This window comes from Megalops cyprinoides, chromosome 3, assembly GCF_013368585.1.
Source record: "Megalops cyprinoides isolate fMegCyp1 chromosome 3, fMegCyp1.pri, whole genome shotgun sequence".
NCBI lineage: Eukaryota > Metazoa > Chordata > Actinopteri > Elopiformes > Megalopidae > Megalops > Megalops cyprinoides.
The window spans coordinates 2,491,691-2,518,553 of record NC_050585.1 but is presented as its reverse complement, the minus strand read 5'-3'; the positions used below and the strand labels follow the sequence as shown (position 1 = coordinate 2,518,553).

The 26,863-nt window shown below is 41.8% G+C and overlaps 1 protein-coding gene across 1 annotated transcript in view; it reads right to left on the bottom strand.

The window, feature by feature from the left end:
* The window catches only part of sik2a (salt-inducible kinase 2a), a 67,064-nt gene that overhangs the window by 29,747 nt on the left and 10,454 nt on the right, over positions 1-26,863 (bottom strand). Inside the window, exons 2-3 of the mRNA XM_036524142.1 lie at positions 22,374-22,490; positions 1,531-1,594 (exon numbers count right to left, since the gene is read on the bottom strand). Coding sequence (XP_036380035.1) covers positions 1,531-1,594; positions 22,374-22,490 — 181 coding nt within the window. The remainder of the gene's footprint in view (positions 1-1,530; positions 1,595-22,373; positions 22,491-26,863) is intronic.

Sequence of the window (26,863 nt, the reverse complement as noted above, 5' to 3'; positions counted from 1 at the left end):
GTCACAGATATATTTACCATTGCTTCATTTAGGCAGAATAATTTAAACGCCATAGTTTAACCGCTCATTAACGTTAGCGGTCTTCCACTGATAAACATGGCATTAGCTAGCTTTGGGTAACCTAATTTAGGATTGGACAGCATCATAAGCTGCAGCAAGCAATGTTGCCAGAGAATCTTTAGAAGTGACGAGGGAGAAATAATAGGACCGTTGTTTACTCGCTAGAACTGCCACACCGTTTCATAAATAAACCTACAATCAAGTAGGTAGCTAACAGCTTAGCCTACACCACTCAACTACTGTAACGTTAAACGTAATTTTGATGTTTGACTGAGGGTATTTGCTTTCACGTTACTGCAGCAAAACCAGGCATGAACGTTGTCAGGCTTATTTAGGCTAAGAGGAGAAGTGATGGGGGATAATTATTCTTATTTAAGTACTGTATTTCACATGACAATTATCAATTTACCATGAACACAGATGATCTCCGTCGTGGGCTACTCTGCTCGACTCTGCTTGGGTCAGCTGATTGTTGTGATTTGTGGTGTTCCAAACATGTGTATTGCCAACAGTGTAGTTGCAGTTGCAGTCCTCTGGTAGACAAACTATGCAATGACAACACTCATAACATGGTTGAAGGATCCACCTTCCATCTCTCTGTTTCTTTTTTAATTGTCATGTATCAGCCGTTATAAACGCCAGTACCGATTTATCTGCAATTAGCTCATATCGGCCGATAATATCAGCACGCCGATTTATTGGTCAGGCTCTAATAGAGATAAAGATAGACATGGACAGGATGGGGAGTTAGAAAGCAGGAGCTACAGATAAGACAGAGCTAATAAAATGGCATCCCTCTTTCATCACCTTGGTGCCAGCATGGACTTTTGCAACCCATAGCCCAGATCTGGGCTAAACGGCTAGGCTTAATTTGCATCTTCTCCACCTCAAACATGGATGTAAAGTCATCATGTAAAGCCAAACAATAGTCAGGCAAATTTGTAAAACTATAAAATTTTGACAGGCTATGCCTTCATGCCCCTGAACGGTGCATTATCTGATGTGCTACCAATCCCTGTGTAGTGGGAACGAGTGGTCACATTAATCTGCTGGCCTGTCATTTGTGGCATGAGCAGCTTCATTTATTAATGGTCAAACTACAGAGAACAAAAAATATCCCCTTCACCAGTCTGATACAGCCACCTCTAAATTTCCAAAAAGGAACACTCAGAAGAGGAGCAGCACCATCCAGCACTGCAAGTGTGCCCTTTTCGGGCCCAGAACTGCAAAAGGTACATCAACACCACCTCTTGTCCTGGACTGAAAACTCAAGAATGTGAGCTTCTGAAAATCAAGACAGGGGAGAGGTACATATGAGCCAGAGCAAGAGGACGGGGAGCTAAACACCAAATGAAGTGTCTTTTCACAGGCGGGCCTGTATTGGTGCTGCAGCATCCCATGACACAAAGGAAGTACCCAGAGCAGACGACTGACTGGTGGATGCAGTATGCAGGGTTGGAGGATACTCACCAAAAATCTCGCCGTTCTTGGCGTACTCCGTCACGAGGTACAGCATGTTCTTGGTCTCCATGACCTGCCAGGGAGGAAAGGAAATATGTGAGTGTGTGAACATCACAAACACACCTTTACTCTTTCACAGTGTGACTGCCTGTACTGCATCCAGGGTCTTGCTGCTCCTGTCTCCCGTCATGTGCATTTAATGCATCCTGCCATGACAATGTGCTCCAGCAAAGCGTTTTCCAAATAAATGACACACCTATGACTAAATAACCATTTTCAAGACTGTTCCAAGACTGGACTGCTTTTGCTGTTAAAATTTGGTTGCTCTGTCATCCTGGATGAATCTCTTTAATTATGGTAATGATTAGTCAGTACAGCCTACAGAGCCTTTTTCAAGGGAATCTTCCCTTCCTCACAACCTACTTGAACTCCTGGCTCAACTCACATGCTCCATTACCAGTGTAGCCGGGGTGGCCCTCACTTGCTGCTCTGAGCCGGTACTCTGTGTTGTGTGATGTTGTAAGGATGACTGATACAAGGGATCTGTCATCGAGCTTACCGCCCATTTGTTGATCTTCCTGATGTTGCAAAAGAGCGAGTACACAATCATGTAAGGGTTGGCCATATACACTCCCCTTCTCTCCAAGTTGCAGATTGCAAACTGGAGAGAAAAGACTGCAATACTGACGTAAGGGTGTTTCTTAAAGGGGCGGTACCAAATTAAACACTGTCCAACTCCCATAAAAAAGGGAAATGATACAAAAACAGCAGTATAACTTGGTAAGATAAGAACATAGCAGAAATTGGTGAAATGCATAAAATACAACAAAGTTATTTTTTACATCAGTTACACTCACCCCTCCTGAATTTCATGAAAATTCTGCTCAGGCAAGCAACATCTCATGAGACAAAGTGAAAGAATCATAAAAAAATACATAAGACCAGGTCTTGCTTTAACTGACCTTAATCATAACCTGAGCGCAGGTCCAGAGAGATCTCTTAAAACCAGCTAGATAGCTACCTGAGAACAGGCTAAGAGACTTTGAAGGCTGGCCAGGCCTCCAAGTCTCCCAGAAAGATATGATGCCTTTTACACCACATAAACACTTGGCTCTTGTTGACCCTTTTGCTCAAAAAAAAATACAGCATTCTTCCCTGAAGTAAAACATTTGCATATGTCAATGCATAAGAATACATGAACTGTGGTTACTTATGACAACAAAGTAAGTAATGATTGAGATTTCTTGAACACCCTACCAACAATTGCGTTAGGAATTGACTTCTGAACCATGATCTCAATGAGACAATTAACCTTCTTAACTACTCTGCCAGTGCATGTCCTGTCTACATCTTGAGTTTCACCTGTTTGTACCTCTGTATCTTGGTCGTTTAATGTGTCTACTGGTGCTACTGTATCTGAGATTACCGATAGGTCAGAGTCTGGAACTACAGCTAAACTGTCAAAGTCAGTGTGCGTGTCAAAGTCGGTCTGATGTCTAGGAGGGTCCAGACTTGCATCAACTACTGAGAGGGTTCTCTACAGTTGGGCTCTGTTGTGTCCTCAGAGCCACTCAACTCCCACGCACTTGTCCTATCCTCTGGATTGTCAAACAAGTCAATAAGGTCCATGGTTTGAATCTCACATTCTGATCTGTCCACACTGGGCTCTCATTCCAATAGCGACTCAATGGGAAAAAAGCTGATGTCCAGGATAAGGTTACGATGTACTACTTTGGTCCTTCCTTGTTCATCCTCTAATTTGTATATGTGTGTCTGTGGGTTTCTTTGTATGACAGTATAAACCCTTCCTTCCCACCTATCTGCAAGTTTTCTCTTTCCTCTCTCTCCTCTCTCTCGCATTACCTGCTTAAACATCACATCAACCGGGAGTCTAGGAACATGGCCAAACATAAGATAGAATGGTGCGTAACCAGTTATCTTGTGAACTGTGGCATTACAGGCAAAGGTCAGGGTTTGTGTCTGTTGTGGCCACTGTTGCTTTTCTCTTAACAGCAATGACTGCAGCAAGTTGCTGAGAGTCCTATTGAACCTCTCAGTCCCGCCGTTTCCCATGGGATGGTAGCTGGTTGTATGTGATTTGGACACTCCTGCAAGCCTGAGCAATTCAGCGGTGATATCACTTTCAAAGTTGGCTCCTTGATCTCTATGGATACGCTCTGGGAACCCATACGCACACAAAAAAATTGTCCCATAGCTTCCTAGCACCTTGCTTCACCATGTGGTTTGTGCATGGAAAGGCATGGGCTTTGTAAAATGATCTGTTACAACTAACTCATCGACTGAACGCTGATTACTGTCTACAGCACTCCAAAAATCCAGACACAATAACTCCATAGGAGCAGAGGTTCTGATACTCTCCAAGGGAGCTCTAGCAGATGGTTCAGGGGTCTTGGCTAAGATACACCGGCAGCAACACTTCACATACTCCCTGACACGTTGTTCCATCTTGGGCCAAAAGAAACGCTGCTGTACGAGATGTAGTATTCTTTCCTGCCCTTGATGTCTAGCAAGATTGTTAACACCACGTAAGACCTTCTCCTGTAAACATTCAGGCAGCACATACTGATATCTTTTCTGCTTACTGAGCTGGTCTTTAGCCACTTCGTACAATACACCATCCTGAATACAGAGTCTGTCCCATTGCTTGATGAGTACTAATGCCTTCATATCAAATTCAGCTCTTTCTCGTCTTGAGGGTCTTCGTTTCCTATTTACAAATGGTATGACCTTTGAAATGGTGGGGTTGACTTCCTGGCTCTGTTGCAGTTCCTGCAAGGAGAGCACTGACAGCGGGTCTTGGCCCAGTGGCACAAGGCTCAGAAAGGACTGGGTTAACTGTGCCACCCTGGACTCTGTGGCTACATCCCATTGCTCATGTGCATCCAAGACAGCTCTGACGGTTGCAGTGTGACCTGAACGCAGAAAAAGATGAGGCTGATTTGAGGTAGCATCACCAGCAGGTCTGTTAATCCTATTCCACTGGACTTTGAGACAAAAGGTGTCTTGAACTCCATCTTCTCCAACACTCTCTGCTTCAGTGAGAAGGCTACTGTAATGCTCTGTGATGAGTCTGTGACTAACTGTCTTGGCAAACAGATCTCGACTGAGCGCATCGGCTACATAATTTTTGCTGCCTGGAATATGCTTCAAGCTGAATATTAGAGTTGCAGGAACTGATTAATACGCCCTATAGGGAGACAGTGTGCTCACGAAAGCCGGGTAGAAGGGAAGATACAGACCAGATAGGGCGAGAGAGCTGGGCTACAGTAGGACGAAGGAGTAGAAAGGGGTGCACAAATCCAAGAGGAGCGGCGTCTCCAGAGATCGCGGTGACCAACCGTTTCATGTCACTGTAGAATGAGTTGGCCCACGATCCTGAGAGTGGAAGGACTGATGAACCCCAGGGCACCCAGGCAGCCTCATCCTCCAAGAAAAGGGAGTTAGTGATAGTGGGGGACTCAATAATTAGAGGGATAGATAGCATAGTGTGTTTGCATGACAAGGAGTCTTGCATGGTCTGTTGCCTGCCTGGTGCCCAGGTTGGAGACCTCCTGGAGAGTGCGAACAAGCTCCTGGCCAGAGCAGGGGAGGATCCAGTGGTCATGGTCCATGTTGGAGCCAATGACATAGGAAGGGGTAGGTTTGGGGTTCTGCAAGAAAAATTTATTGAGCTAGTGGGGAAGACTGAGCAGAACCTCCACGGTAGTCTTCTCTAGAATTCTACCAGTACCACGTGCAAGCAAAGGGAAGCAAGCCTTTATATGGAGGTTTAACATGTGGCTACAAACCTGGTGTAGGAAAGAGGGGTACAGGTTTTTGGGGCATGGTGACCTGTACAAGCGGGACGGGTTGCACCTGAACCGGAGGGGTACAGCTGTGCTGGGACAGCGTATGCTTAGGGTAGCAGAGGGTTATTTAAACTAGGGTCTGGGGAGGGTATACAGTGAGATGGGTAGGGATAAACAGACTGCTGGAATAGAACACACCATGGCTAAATAATTTATTAGTAGTGTGGGAACCATGATTGTAAATCAGTCAGAGCAGCACTATAATAGAAGTGGTTTTGAGAAGCTGGGGGTAGAGGGGAAGGACAGGAAAAGCACACATGGTACCCTGAAATTCCTCTGTTTAAATGCTAGAAGCATAAAAAATACAATTTTGGATCTAGAAACTGTTATGAGTAATAGTAATTATGATGTTGTTGGGATCACAGAGATGTGGCTTGGCGCAGGGGATGGGGATGAGTATAACATAGAGGGATACAAGCTGCTAAGAAAAGAGGAGGAGGCGTAGCTCTCTATGTAAAGGATAATCTTAATATTCAGGAAATTCCAGGAATGGAGTCCCTTGGTGTTAGTGAAGATATATGGATTAAAATATTGGGGGAAAATGAAAAGGGTCTGAATATCAGAGTATGTTATAGGCCACCAGCCTCAGACAGCAGTGTCAACAGTATGCTCTTTGATAACATTAAACTAGCATTAGGAGGGTGAGACAATAGTAATGGGGGACTTCAATTACCCTTCAATTAATTGGGAAGCTGTGTCAGGTCAAGGTAAATGTGAGGAAGAGTTTTTGGATGTTGTAAATGACTGTTTTTTGATACAGTCTGTTACTCAACCCACAAGAGAGAACACAGTTCTAGATCTGGTTCTGTGTAATAATCCTGATAGAATCAGTGGTACCGAGGTAGGGGAACCACTCGGAACAAGTGACCATTGTGCAGTTACATTTGAAGTTTTTTGGCAAGTTAAGTCTGCATTCTCCAGTGCTAGAGTTTTCAACTTTAGACAAGCTGACTTTATTAAGATGCATAATTATACAAGGAATATAAACTGGGTACATCTTCTAGATGGTAAAACTGTGAAAGAAATGTGGTGCATATTTAAAACGATTATTCTGGATGTACAGCATAAATTCATTCCACAAGTGAAAAAAAGGGAAGCTGAAAAAGAAGCATCCACAGTGGATGAATAAGGCACTACGGGACAGTTTGACACAAAAAAGGAAACTATTTAGAAAATACAAGTTGGAGAGCTCAGAGAGTAATAAGATTGAATACAGTAACATGCGAGCTCAAGTTAAGAAAAAAATAAGGGAAGCTAAAAAGGCGTTTTAAAAGACAGATTGCACTAGATGCCAAGAGCAACTCTAAATGCTTTTTTCAACATTATAGTATTACAAATGTAAGGACCTCTGGGGTATGGGTATGGCTAGTGCTGCATATTGTATATTGTGCTGCCCTGTGTTCGTTTTACACCGATTCTCAATCCTGCTCCTGGGGCCCCCCTGCCTGCATTTTTTCCATCTGTCCCTGCTCTACCTACCTGACTGAACTCCTCAGTGGCACTTTTGATTAGCTGAGCACACCTGATTTAATCAAGAACAAGAACACTAATTTCAATCAGGTGTGTTTGGAGCAAGGGCAGAAAGAAGATATGCAGGACAGGGGGGCTCCAGGAGTAGGACTGAGAAACACTAACTTAGAGTAGTGATTGACTCCATGTACCAGAATGCTTTGTACTCTTAATGTTTTAATGTTTCCCGTGGTTCATGTGATGTTTGTACATGTAAACCAATTAGATTTATTTATTTGATAAGTTTTTATTTGAATCTGGCAATCAGCCAATGATCATTTGTAAATTTATTATGCCCGTGAAATCGTGGAGACTGTCAACATTCTATCTCCTCTCTGGAGAAAAATTCTTGCCAGTCCAGCCTGTACTGAGTGAGGAGAAAGGTCACGTTTTTGGATTGTTCCATCTCTGAGCCAGATCCTGTGGAGACCACCTGTATCTTGGCATACATAGGCCCACTGGTGGCAACGCGTGTACTAGTGACTCGAATGTAATTCCTCATTGTGAGTGTTTTGTTTTTTTTTGGCTCCAGTGAACTAACGTTAGCTGTAAGTGTTAGTTAGTTAGCTGCCGTATTGACGTCTACTCTTCGGTGCTGGGCCCATCGGACAGCCACTGTCATCACTCGATTTGAACAGTTCGCTTGGCTAGTTAGATCGCTAGTGTAGTTTCATCTGAGGATCCTGCCTTTTCCCTGGAGAATACGTCTGCTCTCCGGTGTTGGGCCCCCCGGAGAGCCACTGTCATCGCCGGCTGCCTGCTGTGTTTGCCTGGCCAGATAGCCAGCTGTTGTCTGCGGGTTTAGGTGGATCGCTTGGTCTGGTGGATCGTGAGTAACATGAACCTACACTTACACTGACACACACACACACACACACACACACACACACACACACACACATTCTCTTGTCTCGCCTCTATCACCAGCGAATCGTATGGGCATTGCAACAGTCGCTGCCTTTGCCTTCAGCTCAGAGACCTCATTAGTGCACCAATGGGCCCCAACGACAAGCGCTTGGTTTTGGGTTTTATTTGATACTTTGATTCATATTGGTTTTGCTTGTGTAATTTTTCTGTCTGTTTATGCACGCTGCAAATATAGCGAATGCTGTTCTTTAACCTGTATGGTTGAGCCTATTTTTAACGAATTTTGATCACACTGTTTAAAGTAGTTTCATTTCATTTGTTTATTTGCTGTGCACCGGTTAGAGTCAATTTAACACCTTTGGGTGAAAATGGTTTTCACCATTGTCTCTCTCTAAGGTATTTGTTTGCATTTGTTTTATTCATTTCAATTTCAATTTAACTATTTCAATGACTATTATTAATAAATTCTTTTTTATTGTATTGTAACTATACCCTGGGTGTATTGACAGCTCATTTTTTGCATACGCATAGCCTAATATATAGGAGTGCTGGTGTATTACAGGTATATAGTAACTCAATACACTAGGGGCCTATTAGATTGGCAACCAATACTAATTTGATTAATGCATACACTAAGAGACAAAGACATACTGTATATTAAATTCTGGGAAGATACACTATACACTAGCTTAACGGTAAGTGTACTATTTTCACAGTGGAGGCACCGCGCTACTAAATTCATTTAAATTTACTATTCTATTCATATTGTGACTATTTCAATTACCTATAATATTATTTTCTAATAATATTATTAGCCTACTGGTACACAGGGAGATCAGCCAGCTCACCATTCCACTGCTGAGAATTCAGGACCCTGTTGCGCCGCTGTTTTATATATATTGTAACTCTCAGTAACTGGTAGCCTCAGTCATAGGTTGTGCCTAATTTTATTGGACTGGGTGACAAAAAAAGGGGTTGAAAAAGGGGTTACACAAAGGATAGTTAAGGATGAAATAAGGTTTATAAAATAAAAAATAAAAAATAAGGATGGAGTTCTAGTTTATGATAACAAAGCTATTGCTGATACACTAAATAGTTACTTTGTGGAGAGTTTAACTCATGAAGTGTTTTCACATATGCCTTCAGGTGCAGTCAGTTCTCAGAGACTTATAGAGGAAATTGATTTAAATGATGCAGAAGTACAAGATAAACTTCAAAAACTTAAAACAAGTAAGGCAGCAGGCCCTGATGGAATATATCCAAGAGTTCTCAGGGAACTAGCAGAAGTAGTTTACAAGCCTTTGACAGTTATTTTTAAACAATCCCTTAAAACTGGAGAAATACCAGATGACTGGAAACACGGCAGTGTATCTACAAGAAAGGAGACCTGACTGATCCAGGAAATTATAGGCCTGTCAACTTAACTTGTATCACATGTAAATTACTGGAATCCATCATTAGAGATAATTTGGAATTATTCCTAGAGCAAAATGGTGTCGTAAATGATAGCCAACATGGTTTTCGCCGAGGGAGGTCATGCTTAACAAACCTCCTGGACTTCTTTGAGGAAGTTACAGGATGTTTGGACTCACGCCAAGCTTATGATATTATCTGTTTGGACTTTCAAAAGGCATTTGACAAAGTACCGCATGAGAATGAAATCTGCAGGAATTACAGGAGCTATCACTGAGTGGGTTCAAAGATGATTGTCTAGTATAAAGCAGACTGTAACTGTGGGAGGAAGTGTATCAGAGCAGGGTCCTGTACGAAGTAGAGTCCCACAGGGATTGTGTTGGGGCCTTTGCTATTCCTTATATACATAAATGATCGTGATGCAGAGGTTAGTAGTAAAATAGTAAAATTTTGGGGGGGGGGGGACTAGAATACATGGAATAGATTGCCAGGTCATGTAGTTGAGGCAGAGACCCTTGCTGTGTGCAGTTTTGGATTCTCTTTAATTGAAATGGCGAGCTTAGTTTGGCCGAATGGCCTGTTCTCGTCATAATATGTTCTTGTGTTCTTATGTTCTAATTTAAAGATCCAATCAAAGATAAAATGGACAAATGGAAAAGCTGGAGAAGCGTATACTGTGTGTCAGTGTGTCAGCGTTGTATGACACCACTTCGAAGTGGTACCACAACCTTGCAAAAAAAACAAAAAAAAAAACAATGCATGGCACAAAGTTAGCATCGAGATGGGGCTACCAGGTTTGTAGATACGGCTGTAATAACTTATAGTTATTAGTTACATACCCGACATACTCAGAAGCTTGCTACATCGCTGGTTATTAGCTAGCTAGCTTAGTTGTTCTGTCAAAGTGTCAAATCCAAACGTGAGTTTAAAGTATTAACGTTACAGAGCTACAAAAAACTCGGTAGCTAGCTAGTGTATTAATATCCCTGTAAGCACACATACATCTCCGACTGAGACCAGGCCTGGTTCTAGATTTCCCCAATTGGGGGCGCAATCATAGTTTTGGGGTGGGCAATTTTTATTCACCAATGCATAATTTTCTTTTTACAGCATATCAAAAAAGCATAGTACAGCCTATAGGCTACCAACAGCCTATAACGTGACTGAAATGTAAGATATAAGGGGTGGCAGTATCTCAGATAGGGAATTGAATGGTTTCTGGTTCAAATCCCACTTCATGTTGCATCCTACTGAGGATGTTTGAACATGACTTGTCTGCCAATGTTTGTTGATGATAGGTCATCTGCTACAGCCAATCATTTAGATGGAATGTTTAAAATGCTGGAATGTCGATGTGTTATTACAGTTTTTCTCAATTACTTTGGCTTAACCTTCAAAAAGTGAGTTTTGCACTTGTTGTTTTGAAAATATTAAATATCTTTAGCCAAAGCAATTGAGAAAAACTGTAAATACCAGGCTACCTGAAGTAATTATGAACTAACTATATATACATGAACTATGAACATCATGTGTCAATGCGGAGTGGGCACGGAAAATGCACTACTTGAACTCGGCACTTCATGCGAAGGTGCCAGACCCAGTGCCTGGAGCATCCACCGCTGCATTAGCAGAATGTTGTTGAATAGGAACCAGAAATCGCTGCTTGGCTGTTCGACTGTAACTATGCAGGATATCAGAAGTCCTCCATGTCATTTAGCCAGGTAAGAAATTGTTTAAATCATATTTATAAAGCTTCTGATTCCTAAAGCTACCACTCTTTCAAGATAGCAGTATCTAACTAGCTAGGGGAACTGGCTAGCTAGCTAAGTAGCCTATCCTAAATCAGGGGCGATTCGAGGATCAAACCTTTAGGGGGGCTCAGCCCCTAATGAGAATGTGACATGCATACACTGCCTTGCAAAAGTGTTCAGCCCCCCTGCTATATCACTCATTTCACTGGATAACAATTAATACATTAATATTTTTCTATATATGATATTTTAATTTACAACAATAATACATTTAATGAATAACTAGTAGCCTAGTTTTACACCACAAAATATTTTTTTTAAGAAAATGAAAAATGGAATATGCTGTTTGCAAAAGTTCACCCCCTTTCACTTTGGCAAACCTCAATTCAATTAGGTACACACTGTTACCTTCAGAAGCAACCTAATTAGTTGGGTGGTCTATTGTAGTGTATAATAATAATGGTTCAAATGTACCGTAAATATACCATAAAGCCCAATTCTATCAGAATAAGAAACATGAGACTACTTTAACTAAAATAATAAAGTGCATCAGTTAGCTCCTTAGCTGGCAACTGTGAAAGCAGACTAGCTCAGAAAGTGAACATTAGGCAATAATCTCTAGTGAACTACGTCAGCTAATGTTCTTTGACACTATTCACACCTTGGAATTACAACCAGACACTTTCTAAGTAAGGAATAAAGCACGACTGGCGGTGCAGTTCTGTGGAAATAAACCACGACAGGGTGGTGTGATACGGCCCCATGGCGAGGGCTCAGGGGCTGTTAACCACCCTGAAGTGAAATAATGGGGAAGGGAATAATGCACACCCCTCCAGCCAATCAGCAACAAGTATTTAACCAAGCCGTGGTATAAACCTGTTTAAATAAAGCCATTTGAACCTGCAACTGTGTGCCCCGTCTCTACAGACAAGTTCACAAAATCTAACGTTAGGGGGCTAAAAATGATTTCAGAAAATAATAATAGTAATAATAATTAATATTATTATTTAGTTATCGCCAGTGTCCTAAACCCCAGCACAAATGCCCCTTATACTGCACAACACAAAACCAATAATAGTAAAACTGTCAAAAAATAAATGTAAAAAATGATTTTTTAATACGTCAATTTTAAATTACATATATGAGAGAAATGTCGCTATGATCTAGTCTTCAATCAAGAGCCATGCACTGTAGAACTGTCAGTTAGTTTTTCTGTCTCCAAGTTTTGTAGTGTCCATCCAACCAATCAGAAATCGGAACAGTTTGAAATCGCTCAGCTAGCCAATGATATTGACAATGGGAAGGGCAGAAAAAAAGTGATTACGTCTGCAGGATTCCAAACGAGCATAACTACTCTGACAGATATAGCCTACACATGCTTCTGGCCAGAAAATTTTGGGTGGGCAATGCTAAAATTTGGGTGGGCAATGCCCACCCCTGCCCACCCCTGCCCACCCCTAGATTCGGCCATGACTGAGACGTCTATGCGATGTATGCCGATAAGAGGTGCCTGGAAGAGGTATTTAAGAGGTATTTAAAAGGCGTTTGCTCATCTGGAAGATGTCTCTGAGTCATCAGATCTGAATGTCTGTGGTTTAACAACAAATTACGGGTAAAAGTAAAACATCCGAAACATTTTAAACATTAAAGACCCGAGACAGCAACGTTTCATAAACCCACGTTCTAAGGGTTCTTTTCCTCTTTCAGCAAACTATCGGAGCAATTGCCATGACTTTTTTCTGTTGTTTTCTGAAATATACATTCAGCAAAGTTGTTGAGATAGTAAGTACTTGAGGTTCTGTCTTTGCCTTATTTCTCCCGCTCTCTACTTTTTAAAATAGCGATTCCGTGATTACATATCTTGGATGCTTGACATGTGGAGGACTGAGCTGCACGTCAAGCTTATGCTAGTCATGTGTAAGATTAAGTGCTCTGAAAAACAGTGCCATCTTTGTACACACTAAAGAGTATTTTATTCTTAATTTCTTTTTTACTTCGTCTTACCATACATTCACACTGGGAGTGGCGAGAGCGAAGTCATTCATTTTCTATGTGAACCAGCGTCTCTCAGCGGCGAGCAGTGGCATGACCGTTGGCGGCGCGTCTTGGGCGGTGTGGGCATCAGAATAAAGTTATAAAGTCCGGACAACTTTATGGTAATGAGCTATGACGCGGTTCGGCGGCAACCAATCAGAATTGGTTGTGCTCCGCTCTAGAGAATTCCACAGAACACAACTGTGTAAACTTTTGTTCCCACCAAACTTTAGTTCCCAAGCACAATGGAGTAGAGGTTGATAATTGCCGTGGCGGGTTTTCCCATTATTTACTTTAATGTAGGCTACACACAAATTAATGTTAATGTTAATTAAAGACCAAGGCTAGTAAATGTGCCCTATCTGCATGTTGAAATTTGACTTCGCATTTAACACAAAAGTCACACCACACAAATAGCTTTTAATTAGTTCATTTCGTTACCAAACATGTAATTATAATTGTTCATTTCTTTGCTTCATCAATTGATTTCTTACCTTCACATATATATGTTGTTGGTCACGTGTAGTAGACCATTTTTGTGCAGCCAGGTAATGCCAGCCCTTTCCGCCGGCTACCACCACAAGTCTATTTTAGAGCTGTGGGAAACACTGCACATAATCATGAGATTTCAGCTTCAAATCCCAGATGAGGCCTGAGGAAGCACACAATCTCAGCTGGTTCAGTACACGTATCTAGTGGTATAACTGTATACCACGTAAGCTATGCAAGATACCCTGGATAATGGCAACAGCTAAGTCAATACATGTTATGAAAAAGGATTACATGCATTTAGAAATGACAAAAGCATACCTGTAGATTATTATAACCGTTACATAACTGAGTGGTGGAGATGACTCCTGGTAAAGCAGGTCCACTGTTCACACTATTGAGAAGTCAGGCACTGAACACACAGAGACCACCACTGCCAAAGAGTCAAAGTAAGCACAAAAGTACATAATGGCCACATTCACAAAATACCACAACAGTAATTTTACTAATAGGTAGTCAGTATCAAACCAGGTATCTTGGATTCCACTTGATTGTGCATTCCACAATTCATTTAATTAGGAATTTGGAATTGTTTTAGAAACTCATTCTTTTTGATGTAATACTCTTTGTCTTGAGACACATTTGGAGGGCTGTCACACTGATTAAATTGGTAGCATGTACAGAAAAAAATCTGTCTGACTGACAATGCTGGTCACATTGTTTATATCACTGCATAAACACAAAAAATATTGGGACACAAGCTTTTCAGAACTGCATATTTCCATATTTCAGACATTCAAAGAGGCAAAGAATATCTGGATCTGGTTTGACCAGGCTCAGTAGCCCGTTTTCATAACTGTCAGTTGTTTTCAGTTTGAAGAAAAGATTATATTCTAGAAAATGAAAAAAGCCATTACAAAAAAAGACAGCTACTACTTACATCAACAGCCAAAGCTTCCTTTACAGAATACACAGTAGAGCCTGACAGATACCAATTTCGATATTTTAGGATTTTAAAATCCGATAATGATATATCGGGCCATATTCTTTTTTTTTTCCCCAGAAACACATAACATAAACAAAGATTTTCCCTAACATTTGATATGTGTAGTTATTTAAGAGTCCTCACCAAGATAACATGACATAATGCAGTTTACAAAACATAAACTTGTTTTATTGTTATAAATAGTACTTTGAACAAAAGTACAACAAAATATATTGAAGTTTTGATTATTTTATTTATTAAATTTATTTATATCAGGGACCATGTACAAAATACATTAACCTCAAAAAGAGGAGAGATGCTTTGTATCAGATTTAGCTACTAGCTAATTTCCAAGAGTGAAAGAAACAATAAAACACAAAACAAAACCTAACATCACCACTACAAATAGGTCCTATTCATACCCACGTAGGCACATGCAGACACACACACACACACACACACACATACATAGACACACAATAACACACTTCAAGACAGAATATAGATATAAGAATGTCGAATTAATGCTGACAAGACTTGTTACTTAAAATCCATTATTTAACTTCACGACAGAAAATATGGAAGTCTGTGCAGGTTTTCAAATTGGCGGGGAGCTTATTCCGTTCTTTAATGGCTTTGTAAGAAAAGACGGATTGTGCAAAGGTGGAGCTTCATTTAGGGATGCTACAATGAAGCAGAGCTGAACAAAGCTCTTCAACAGTGGAGGAACAGCATCATGAATAATCGTATGTACTAAACGGACGTCTGAATACAAAATTGAGCTTAACATTTTATATTTAACAAGCATAACACAATGGTGATATTGTTGTGATTTCCTGTCCAGAACTTTAAGGGCTTGTTTGTGAAGTGTCCTAATGGGTTTTAAGACATTCTTGCTTGCCTGTGACCAACATGATATGCAGTAATGAAAATAGGAAAAAAACATTGCATTCAAGTATATCTTAGACATTTCAACTGTTAAATAAGAGTCAAATGTATAAAAATTCAAAAAGCTAAAAAAATAAACATCATGCCATCTTAAAGTATGCAATAAACTGATACAGTGACCTAGAGTAAACACTGCTGTTGAATGCATCTAATAGGCCTACTACATGACTGTCTGCAACGAGGACTTGCGACTTTGGGATTTCACACTACAGGTTTGAAAGAGAAGCTAGATAACTTTGGCTACCAAGCCATGTTAGATACTCGTTCAGCTCACGTTTATTTACATGTCCCCTCTGGTTTAACCCTTTCGCACGTAACTTATTTTTTATGCTACGTAGCACGTGTGTTAAGTTACATGGTTCGTTATGTTTTCATTAGCGTTATTAAGCTTCTCATAGTTTTCAGTTAGCATTTACTATATTTTTAGAGTTAAATCACTGTTTCCTCAAAGCTTAAGTTAGCTAAAATTTCTCCAGTCTAGTGTTCTAATCGCACCAGTTTTAGCACACATGCTAAACGGCTAATCACACTGGTGTGACCATATGTGTGAAAGGGTTAATATTTCCCAATGCACTGACTACAGACATGCCAGTCACAGAGATATTTACCATTGCTTCATTTAGGCAGAATAAGTTAAACGCTATAGTTTAACCGCTCATTAACATTAGTGGTCTTCCACTGATAAACATGGCATTAGCTAACTTTGTGGGTAACCTAATTTAGCAATGGACAGTGTTATAAGCTAGCTACTGTAAGTGATGTTGCCAGAGAATTTTTAGAAGTGACGAGGAAGAAAAGATTTACTCGCTGTTTGTTTACTCGCTAGAACTGCCACACCGTTTCATAAATAAACCTACAATCAAGTTTGTCAACAGCTTAGACTACACCACTCAACTACTGTAACGTTAAACGTAATTTTGGTGTTTGACTGAGGGTACTGGCTTTCACGTTACTGCAGCAAAACCAGGCATGGCTGACATGAACGTTGTCAGGCTTATTTAGGCTACGAGGAGAAGTGATGGGGGATATTTATTCTTATTTAAGTAATGTATTTCAGGTGACAATAATCAATTTACCATGACCACAGATGATTTCCGTCGTGGGCTACTCTGCTCGATTCTGTTTGGGTCAGCTAATTGTTGTGATTTGTGGCGTTCCAAACACATGTATCGCTAACAGTGGAGTTGCAGTGTGCCCTCTGGTGGACAAGCTACACAGCGACAACACTCATAACATGGCTGAAGGATCCATCTTCTGTCTCTCCGTTTCTTTTTTGATTGTCATTTATCGGCCGTTACAAACACCAATACTGATTTATCTGCAATTAGGTCATATCGGCCAATAATATCGGCATGCAGATTTATCAGTCAGGCTCTAATACACAGCCTCTGTTCCTCTATTCTCAGTGCTGATCTAGACAGAAAGAGGCCCAGAAACTCATGCTGTGAAAAATGTTCTGACTTTTAAACCATTTCACTACAAAGGTGTCTACAATAATCTGCATTAAAAGGCAAAAAGGCTGACTATTAATACCCTGTATACGCCTTCCTGTCACTATGGTTCTTAGTAGCTATGCTTCACCCAGGAGAGACCTCAGAGGTTACCCAGGGATTAAAGCAACAGAAGTTTCTGAGCCTGAAATAGGACACACATAAATTTAGTGTGGACGGACACTCAGAATGAGTGATGGAGGACATTTAAAAAGACATTTTACTCCCCTTTTACATTCATGCACCATCCCTTTAAGGCTTATTCCCCAAGTTCATGGTTGAGCGCATGTCTAAGCCCTCAGCCAATCAGTTGCTAGAAAAAGCACGAGAGAGAGTGTCATTATTGTGAAGAGAGAGAGAAGATGGTAGCGTGGCATTGTGGCTGTGTATGGTGCCCCAGCTGCCTCGCAGTAAGATATCTTCAGTCTGCTTATTGAGTACACCTTCGGTTGTGTTGTTTTCAGTTGCAGTAGTTCCGGCCCAAAGTGCCGGTTAGTTTGGTCTACTCGCGTTCGTGCGATGAAGAGGAGAGGCCACTTTGCGAAGAGGACCAGGCCAGCTAGCTGCTGTTTGCAGTGGCAAAGCTACTTTGCTAGCACAGTAAAGAGGTGATTTTGTTTCGTTTATAACAGCTTAGACAAGGGAAAATACCTCCTAGATAGAGAGAAGTGAGCAGTTTAATTTAGTAGGTTCGTGCTCGCGTTTTCAGTCGCCTGTTTTTTTGTCTATTTTATTTTGTTCAACAAGCGTACTTCTGCACACGGCGGCACCTTTTTTGTGCACGGTTTCCCGCTTTCTCCCCACATTCATGTTGACTCGAGCTACAACTCCACCTCAACGCAGACTGTGAGTAGCTTATCGTTTCCCTAACACTCGAGACTCTCTATTGCAAACACTGGGTTAGGAGAGAAGAGTGCAACGGACAGTAATAACACTGCGGACTGCTTACTGCACTTGTGGTATCACGCATGGGCATTTCACCTGACTCTGCCTGTGAAACAGTGCCTGGCTTAGTGGTTGTTTGACCCATGGTATACCAATTGTGACACACACTGGTTTCATACACATTGTTGTTATGTGATAAACGTGTCCTCCTTCACTCATTATTAGGACAGCTGATAAGTAATTCAGGGCTTAAAGCAACAAAATTTTCTGAGCCTGAAATGTTTTTTTTCTTGGTGGGGGGGTAACGAAATAGGATGCACATACATTAGCGTTACCACAACAGCTGTAATTCAAAATTGTAAAACAAAAAAAAGATATATTACTCCAATTTTGTACTACCGTGCTAAATAAAGTGCTTCCTTTTTTCTTAAATGCTATTAAAAATGAAAACTGCAACTTCAATAAAACTTGGTCGAGTATCCAAGTCATCATCGTAGAATCGGACCAAGACATTGAGAATTCTGTCCATGTTGTGGTTTGTCGACTCATAAACGTTCCGTGAAAACATTGGTTTTGACAGCTTGTGCGTTAATCATTGCCTAATGTGACAGGCAAGACCGTGAGTGGATAGATAGCTGGCCTGTGCATTTCATACGCTAGGTTTGGAGAGTGCAGTTCTGTCCTGCGAGAATGTTTTGCACAGGTCATCTAGCGCTGACGCTATTCTGAAAGACAGGTCATGTTCTGCTATAAATGTACAAATGCGCGCTTTATGATTGCACACGCGGTCTTGGATGGATGAAGTGGCAGCAGCTACAGTGGCCACAGCTCCTGGCAACGTTGACGAAGAGCCCGAACAGTTGCTTTGTGTGAGGGATCTGTATCATGCCAAGACAATGCCTTTTGCCACTTGTCCCATACAGGTCCCGGTCTCGTCTGTAGGTACAGTGCCGTCCACAGACAGATTCGTTCATTTTATTCATTCAACTTTTACGGACAGTGATGCATAAATCGCATTTAATGTGAAACTCGATGTCATGGGAAGTGATGCTGCAGTTTTACGACCTCTCACCCAACCAAGGACAGCTACAATAAACAGGAAATGCCCCCCTGCAGCAATGCTAGCAAAAACCGGGTGCATTCCTTTACTCTCTCTCTTGCTTTTGTACGTCCGAAGAAGACGGACGTATCACTCACGGCCACACCACGGGGACGGGACACGGAAAGCAGATTCTCCAAGATAGCGACAAATTGCTAGCGGAGATCAATAACGCAAGAGCCGAGTTTCAGCGCCAGCGATCAGAGCAGCGCAAACTTGTTACTAGCCAAAGACAAAGGTGCGACCGGATCCACCTCAACGTGTCTCCCGAAAGAAACCCTCATCCAGACCGAACCAGACCAGCCCTGGCTCCCCACCGACGGAACTGCCAGTGAAACCATCCATGGAACCGCAAGATTGGAACCTCATTTCATGAGCTACAGTAGGCTGTTAACCCTGGGCATAGGACTTTGCGTAGCTAAACACCCGATTGTTAGCTACATCGATGAATGTTGTACATCCGTGTGTTTCAAATCATTACGAGTAATGTAACTAGCCATGTTTCGTTGTTCCTAACTGATTTGTCACACATTATTCACCGCGCAGAGTTAGTTAAGATACCACACAGAGACGTAGGGTCTTTGCATGCGTATCGTCTTACTAACCACCGGTACCTCCTTTTAATCCGCACAGACTAACCCCGTGGTTATCAATCGTCCGAACATATCCTGTACCAGACAGACGTTATGTTCGCTCACACATACACATAGGCAACTCAAACTCGCCGTCACATGCATGTTTCTTTGTTCTCTTTGAACACGTGTGTTCAGCAAGCACATGCAGCACACGCACGACTCAGAATAAAGGAACACACACCTTATGGCATGCTCACACATTTGCGCAAGACATTCACTCATACCTACACATAAGGTAAATACACACAAATGCCTCACTTATATTGTATATAACTGTACTGCATTACTACTTCGGTTTTATATTTCAATAAATGCATTATTTTTTCCAAGGTTGTGTGTTGTAATGTTACATGTGGAATGAATATCGCCAACCTCTGCTGATCAGAATTCTAAAGACCTTCACCTCTTAGTTGAATCAACAGTGTTATTTGTTTAGTTAGCTAAATAGATAATATTGTGATTTGATTAAGATTAACTATTGATGTGGTCATTTCGATTATGATTATAAATTTAATTATTAATTGAAGTTCCAAATTAATAGTTTAGTATATTTTATGAGACTGATATACGAAACGAATTTGAGGCTGATATTTTATTTTAACCACTATGGTAAACGCCATATTCTGTATGGCATCTCCATGTGTTTAATTTAATCAACACAAACATAATTGGTACCTCATGTAAGGATATTCCTTACACATAAGTGATACCCTCCTCAAATCGTAGACAATGTCCCTACATAATTGGCATTGCCCGTGTGAGGAAGACTAACTTCCCCCTACATAATTGGCATTGCCCGTGTGAGGAAAACTAACTTCCCCCTACATAATTGGCATTGCCCGTGTGAGGAAGACTAACTTCCCCCTACACGTTTAATTTCTGACAAAATAAGACGAAAGTTTGTCCGTCATCACCGATTTCATCTAACCAAGCCTTTCGCCACTTATTATCCACCTCCCGTTCTATTGTGCTTGTGTCTGCACCAACCTTCATAAGTTTCGCTTCTATGCTCCATCTGTTTCAATGCATGCTAGCCTATTGTACAGTAATCAACTGATACAGTCCCTGCAAATAATTCCTGGCACCGCCTCACAGAAAGTTGAAACTAGTTGTCAATAGGATAAGAACAGTACTCTTGTGCCAGTACGTTGCCTAAACAGGCTAAGTTAAAACTCATCCGAAAAAACACCATGTCAGTGATAGTTTTTAATAGAATTGCGTTCTGGTATACGCTGGTAGTAATTCATTGTCTGATCTTAAATCTCTGCATTCCGGATTTCTGGTGTGGGGCCGTAGATCTTTAACCCATGGGTTACTCCTGGATTCTTTTCCAAAGAAAAATGAACATGCTTGATTGGACCCACGGTATCGAGCACATACATTGACCATGAGTTCATACTACATCCTTGACCCTGCTAGATAATGCCATCTCCAGGATGTTCATACTCAATCTTAAACACCTTGGTCTTTGCACAGTCAGCTCCTCAAGTTCTCAAAACTCAGCATTCCCAGTCCCAACACAATAATTTTATAAATCACCCTCCCAAAAAGTACTCCTCAAACAAATACCCGTGGAAAGACATGTTCATATATGCAAAACCATACGTCTGGAAAGTCTGCCACTTTCAAATTTCTGCTCAACATGCTATTTAATGCTGTCCTGCTTGATGAATAAAGTACAAGGCTTTTTCTCTAAGCACTTTTCTTAATTGTTGTTATACTACACACTGCATCTCTTCCCTAGAAATACTAAGTGAGCAATACAGAGTGGTTAGCTGTAACAATCTCAAGAGCAACACTGCTGCTCTACTCAGGAACAAGAAATTCATCTAGTAAACAAAGCAACTAAACTTAAATATGTCACAGCTCACATTCAGGTACATATATATCATATACACATACACTGTAAGGATCAATATAATCACAAAAACATTTTCATGTTTAATGGAGGATGAACTGAGAGATTGAACTGAGCTATCCCTGTAGATGATAAAAAAAAGCCTCAGGGCTGGCCTGTCATTTGGGGCCGTTGTCCCTGTGGCAGCACCACTTAGATCAAGGATGGAGGCTTGGATCAGGGACCTAGAACTGATGGGGCAGTGGGCAGCTGTGTGGCACTACGCGGCTGTGTTCAAGGGGGCCCAGGACCCAGCGAGACCCAGCGGGAGCGAGCAGCTCAAATGACCTACGTCCGCCATGCGCGGGTGAAGTTTGGAGAGGACGCAAGGCTGCGCTGACAGTGCACAACCTGGATCTGTGCCTATGGGTTGTGTAATAACAAGCTGCTATTCACATTCCCGACCACCAAAGTGACCTAAAAACTCTTACGTAATGGAGTGAAGTCAGCCAGATGCAGCGCAGGCGTGCACACGCTGTGGAATTCAAGGCTCTGTCTTGTTCACATTGGGCCACACTTCACTGTGCTATTCCTCTATGAGCAAATGAAACCCAGCTAATGTGCTTGGTTGGACGTATGATTTTGGAAGCATAAATAAACCTGTCTTTTAATGGCAAGTTGCAAGGTGTGGCCCAGGTGCATCTGCTAAGGCATTTTTCCAGTGTGTGCTGGGGGGGAATTTTCAAATATATTTGGGCTGTTTCCAAAGAACTTAAAATTAATGTCAAGATCCACTTCGATTTACAAATGTCATAGTAATTTTAAGGTAATCTGCTGATAATTCTTAACTGAACACCTGCAGATTCCTTTAAAAGAGCACTATATGGACCTGAGGAGAGATGGAGGACTCTCAGCCAATTCGAGCTCAGTGTCAGAGGGGAAGCAGCATTAAAAAGGCCAGCCAGGCGAGAAGGGTTCTCAGGTGGGCTGCCAGAGGTCAGAGAGAAGGCCATTCTGGGGGATTGTTCTGCAGGCAGTCACCTGGTACAGCTTGATGATGTGTGGGTGGTCTAGCATCTTCATGATCTGCACCTCTCGGTAGATCTTCTGCAAGTTCACAGCATCCAGCTGTGTCTTGTCAATGATCTTAATGGCCACCTGCAGAACAGAAGACACAGTGAGAATGTCAAACCAATGCAGCCCCTTCACAGATTTCCTACAAGTAACAAATTTCTTGTCATCTCAATTATTGCACAAAATGTTTGATAGATATACATGTTAAAGGTAAGGTGAACTAACTGTATCTATCATTCACTTGGTATTTTCTATCGATCTGCATTTCACAATGAAACAGAAAGAAAGTGTTTTCTTGTTCATACAGCATGTGTATAAGGCACAGTTATAACTGCTTGACTTTCTTCCCCTTAGGCAGCCCTAGGTGCCCTTAAAGTTCCGGGTGTATATGGAAAAATTAGTTTCCAAGGAAGTGGATAAGCAGATTGAGTCGCTCCGCGGGTGGAGGTCAGAGCAGGCCAGAAGGCCCTCTCGCGATAAGGACGCTATGGAAACACTGCCCAGTGCTGTCAGTTCTGTGCCTTCATGGTTTTCTGTTGTGTAAGCATTGTGTCATAGTGCACATCATCATGGGTCACCGCTTTGCTTCTGGCATGCAAGCAAACAGAAATACAAACAACAACTTGTGACACTCACGCAGGTGTGTGCACACACACTCACACAAACACACACACACACACACATTCCCATAAACCCATACAGTCTGTGCTGCGTGTCATTACATCATCTAAATCCGAATGCATTCTGCATCCTTTAATGAGAGCATTGAGATTACACAAGCCTTTTCTGATGTGAACCAGGCTGACACCTGGACAGCCTGCGGATCAACGGCGCATCTCAGAAACAGTATCTTCGACACACGATACCCTCCTTGCTCTCACAGCAGCTCAGTCATACACACTTCCAAGCTTCTGCAAGCAGTCAGGGGAGAGTGGGGAAAGCCCAAGACTCACCAGGTATACAGTATTAAGCATAAAGACTCTGACTCTCAGTGCTTTACATTGAATTTACATTTACATTTCTATACATGAGTTAAAAAGTAATAAGAGAATTTCAAAGAGAGCGGGGCACAAACTAACGCAGGACACAGTGTAACATTGCTCGTTTCTAAGGTTACAAACACAGTAGTATGATGATACTTCTTTGGTTTATTTGTTGCCATATCATTGGTGCACAGGCCAATGATTTGCACAGTGCAAAATTTTAAACGCCGCAATATAATAAAACATTAGTCAAAAGTTAGCGTAAATACTGCACACCAAAATTCATTTTTGATTACTGTTTTTTTTGTGTCAACTAAAAACAAGGCAAACGATCACTATTTTCATCTTTAATATGTTGGTAAACATCTTGTATAGTATTGGGAACGAACTACAACAGCAAATGGGAATCCCTTGCCTGGTTCATCAATGACATCATTGATGATGTCATCAGGGCCACCTCCGACTGTAAATTTAATGGACAAACCACCGATACTGTATCAGCCGGAAACACGCAACATCTGGATGATAGAGAAAACCTGCAAGCAAACGACAGTTCGCTCTCTCTCGTGGACAGCATCACGCTGTAAGCATTAAAGAGACCCCCCACCGTAGCTACAGGACATCCTAATTGAGAATTACATCTTTGTTTCAAAACCTGCGACTAAGAGTCTGACAAAAAAGATTCCTAGTTCTAAATTAGTTTGAAAGTACACTTGCAAGGACCCGATTTGAATCGGAGGCTGCTGTGCCGATCGCAGCATCTGGGACACAAAGACGACCGAATCTCTTCAAGCCTCCCACACACCGGCGACGACGCCCCTTTCCACTGGTCAAGCCAGAGACGCAGCCTAGGACGACAAGACCTGGACGCGTTGCCCTTGGAGACACCGCAGCACAACTGGGCCGCGCCCCTAACGACGGTTTGACAAATTCGCAGCTGCTTGGGACTCGGCCGTATCAAACTCTCAAGTAAGGCTGTGCATCTGGGCATTAGCGTTTGTTAGATTCTACAATGTGTTTAGGATTGATGCTCCGTTCTGCAGCATATTGTTCATAATAACTGCCAAGATATATTGTAATTTTCTCTCTCACTCACTCTCTCTCCCTCTCTCGTTCTTTCCGTTAATCCGGTAGGAATATGGTTTCACGGCCAATTCAGGTTTACACTGACTAGCGGTAAAATCCGCCTAGATACTTATTCCTATCCAGCTTCAACGTGGAGCTAACAGCGTGAGCTCCACGTTGTGGGAATATAGCTAACCTAGGCAGGACTAGAAAAACAGCCAAATCTGCCACTACCGGGCGACACCGAAACGGTATTCCCTCCAAATTCTTTTCTCCTCCATTCATTCCGCTTCCCCTTTTGTTCTCTCCATTCATTCCGTCACGTGCACTCGCTTTTCCCTTTCTCTTTTGTTCCCTCTAGTCACTCCACCACGTGTACTCACGTGCACACACAGTCCTTTATTCTCCTCTTTTCTCCTCTCCACAGTTCCACATCCATCACCCCTTTAGTTAGTTGTGTTAGACTTGTGTTTAAGACAGACAACGTTATCTGACCTTGAAAATGAAACGTCTTCTCAGACCTGCTGCTGGAAACAAGAATGGCAGTTAAGTATCCAGTAAAAGGGCCGTTGTGCTCAAAACATGCTGTTAACCAGAGCCAGGCGGCCCTATACACTCACTATGCAAGTTGCATAGGGCCCCACAAATTACGCAAGGGCCCTGCTTCTCCCTTGTGTCAAAGCGGGTGTCAATGTTTACAACTTCGATGAGAGGATGAAGTGGAACTATCCTTCTGGTCATGAAAAGAGAAAAAAAACCATAAGAGTGAATTGCGGGAACAGCAATCAGGTAAACTTGTGTTCTCTCCTCTCTACTGATGGGAATAACGGCTCTTTGAAGGGAGCCAGATCTTATGGCTCCGTTCCTTTCCAAGAGCCACTCAAAAGAACGGCTCATTGGTCATTTAGGGGCGGGGATTACTAGGTTTATCTGCGAAATAATGATACTCGTATTGCCAGACCTAATGTCATTGTGTATTTGTCCTTTACAACATAACCAGGATTGAACCAGCAACCCTTCAGTTACAATTCCTGCTCCATAAACACTGCTACACTGACTGAGCTCAGGGCACACAATAAAATTTGGGCACAACGATGAAATGAATGACTGTCTAGTATGACTCGGATCCCTTCGTTCGTACCAAAGAGCCATTCAAAAGACCTGGATCGGTCACGAATGTAACATTACTACTCCTCTCCAAGTTTGATGTCAGCAAATAACAGTAATGTTAAGTTGATGTGCTAGCTTGCAGTGCATCTCTCTCTAGTCTGTCTGTCTTGCTAACCTAGCTGGGCAGTGAATCTATTGGTCTGTCTGTGTCTTGCTTCCTTGCCAGCCACTTCCAGAGCTGTGTTCTGTGACTTTGTGCCTGACAAAAGTGAGAGTGAAATACAAGTATTTATTACGTTTCATAAACGCCAACGGGCAACGGAGTTTATAAACTGGAGCTCGGAAAAGATAATCGCATCGCGTAGCCAAAGCTAATCACACAGCTGTATAGGTTTTATTTCATTATTTTAAGGCATATAGCTGCAGCCATAGCCTATAGGCTTATGTTTACATTGTATAGCCAAAGCTAATTGTATAATATTGTGAGGACTGGACTAATTACCGGGCAGTAGAGCCAAAGCTCAGTGTTATATTTTATTATTTTCTACATTTTATATTTTCTAAAATTTCTTATTTATGTTAATGTTAATATTCACTTATTTTAGGATTCTATAGAAAATATTCTATTCAATAAATATTGTTTGTTATAACTCATTCTGTTCTGTATAGGTCTACTTATTCTTAGACCGACAGATGGAGCAAACTGTTTTAAAGGAGGGAGGCCTGTAGTGGGAGCACTGGGGTGTCAGGTGTGGCTGTGTGGCAATGGCAAATTGTTTACATGGCTCACGGGTCAGGTAGGAGGGCCCCTTAGCAGAATTTTGCTTAGGGCCCCAGGGAGGTCAGGACCGGCTCTGCCTTTAACCAGGGATGTTTCTAGCTATTGAGAAGATACAGGGCTAAGTCAAGTTTGCCTGGGGCTTGCCTTTTTTTCCTGAAGGGAGGTCGGTATCGGTAGGTTGGGGAGGTTATATCTACCTTTATAATAAATAAATATTATCACACCTTCAGACGCTGCAAGTCAAGTTCTGCTCTGTTACACAGTCTGTCTGTTGTTTTGCTATATACGCCTCCTTTTTCAGGGTGAAAATATTCAGGGCTAGGCTTAAAATATTCGGGGCTATAGCCCTGAATGATCGGACCTAATGACGCCACTGCCGTTAACCAAATTGCAAAAGGCTAATTGGACCTTTTTGAAAAACTATAAGTAGTCTATGCTTCAGCTAAAAAAACAAGCCTGGAATATAGAAGAAATAAGGACTTGTAATAAGGACTAATTGGTGCACTTATGCTATAAGT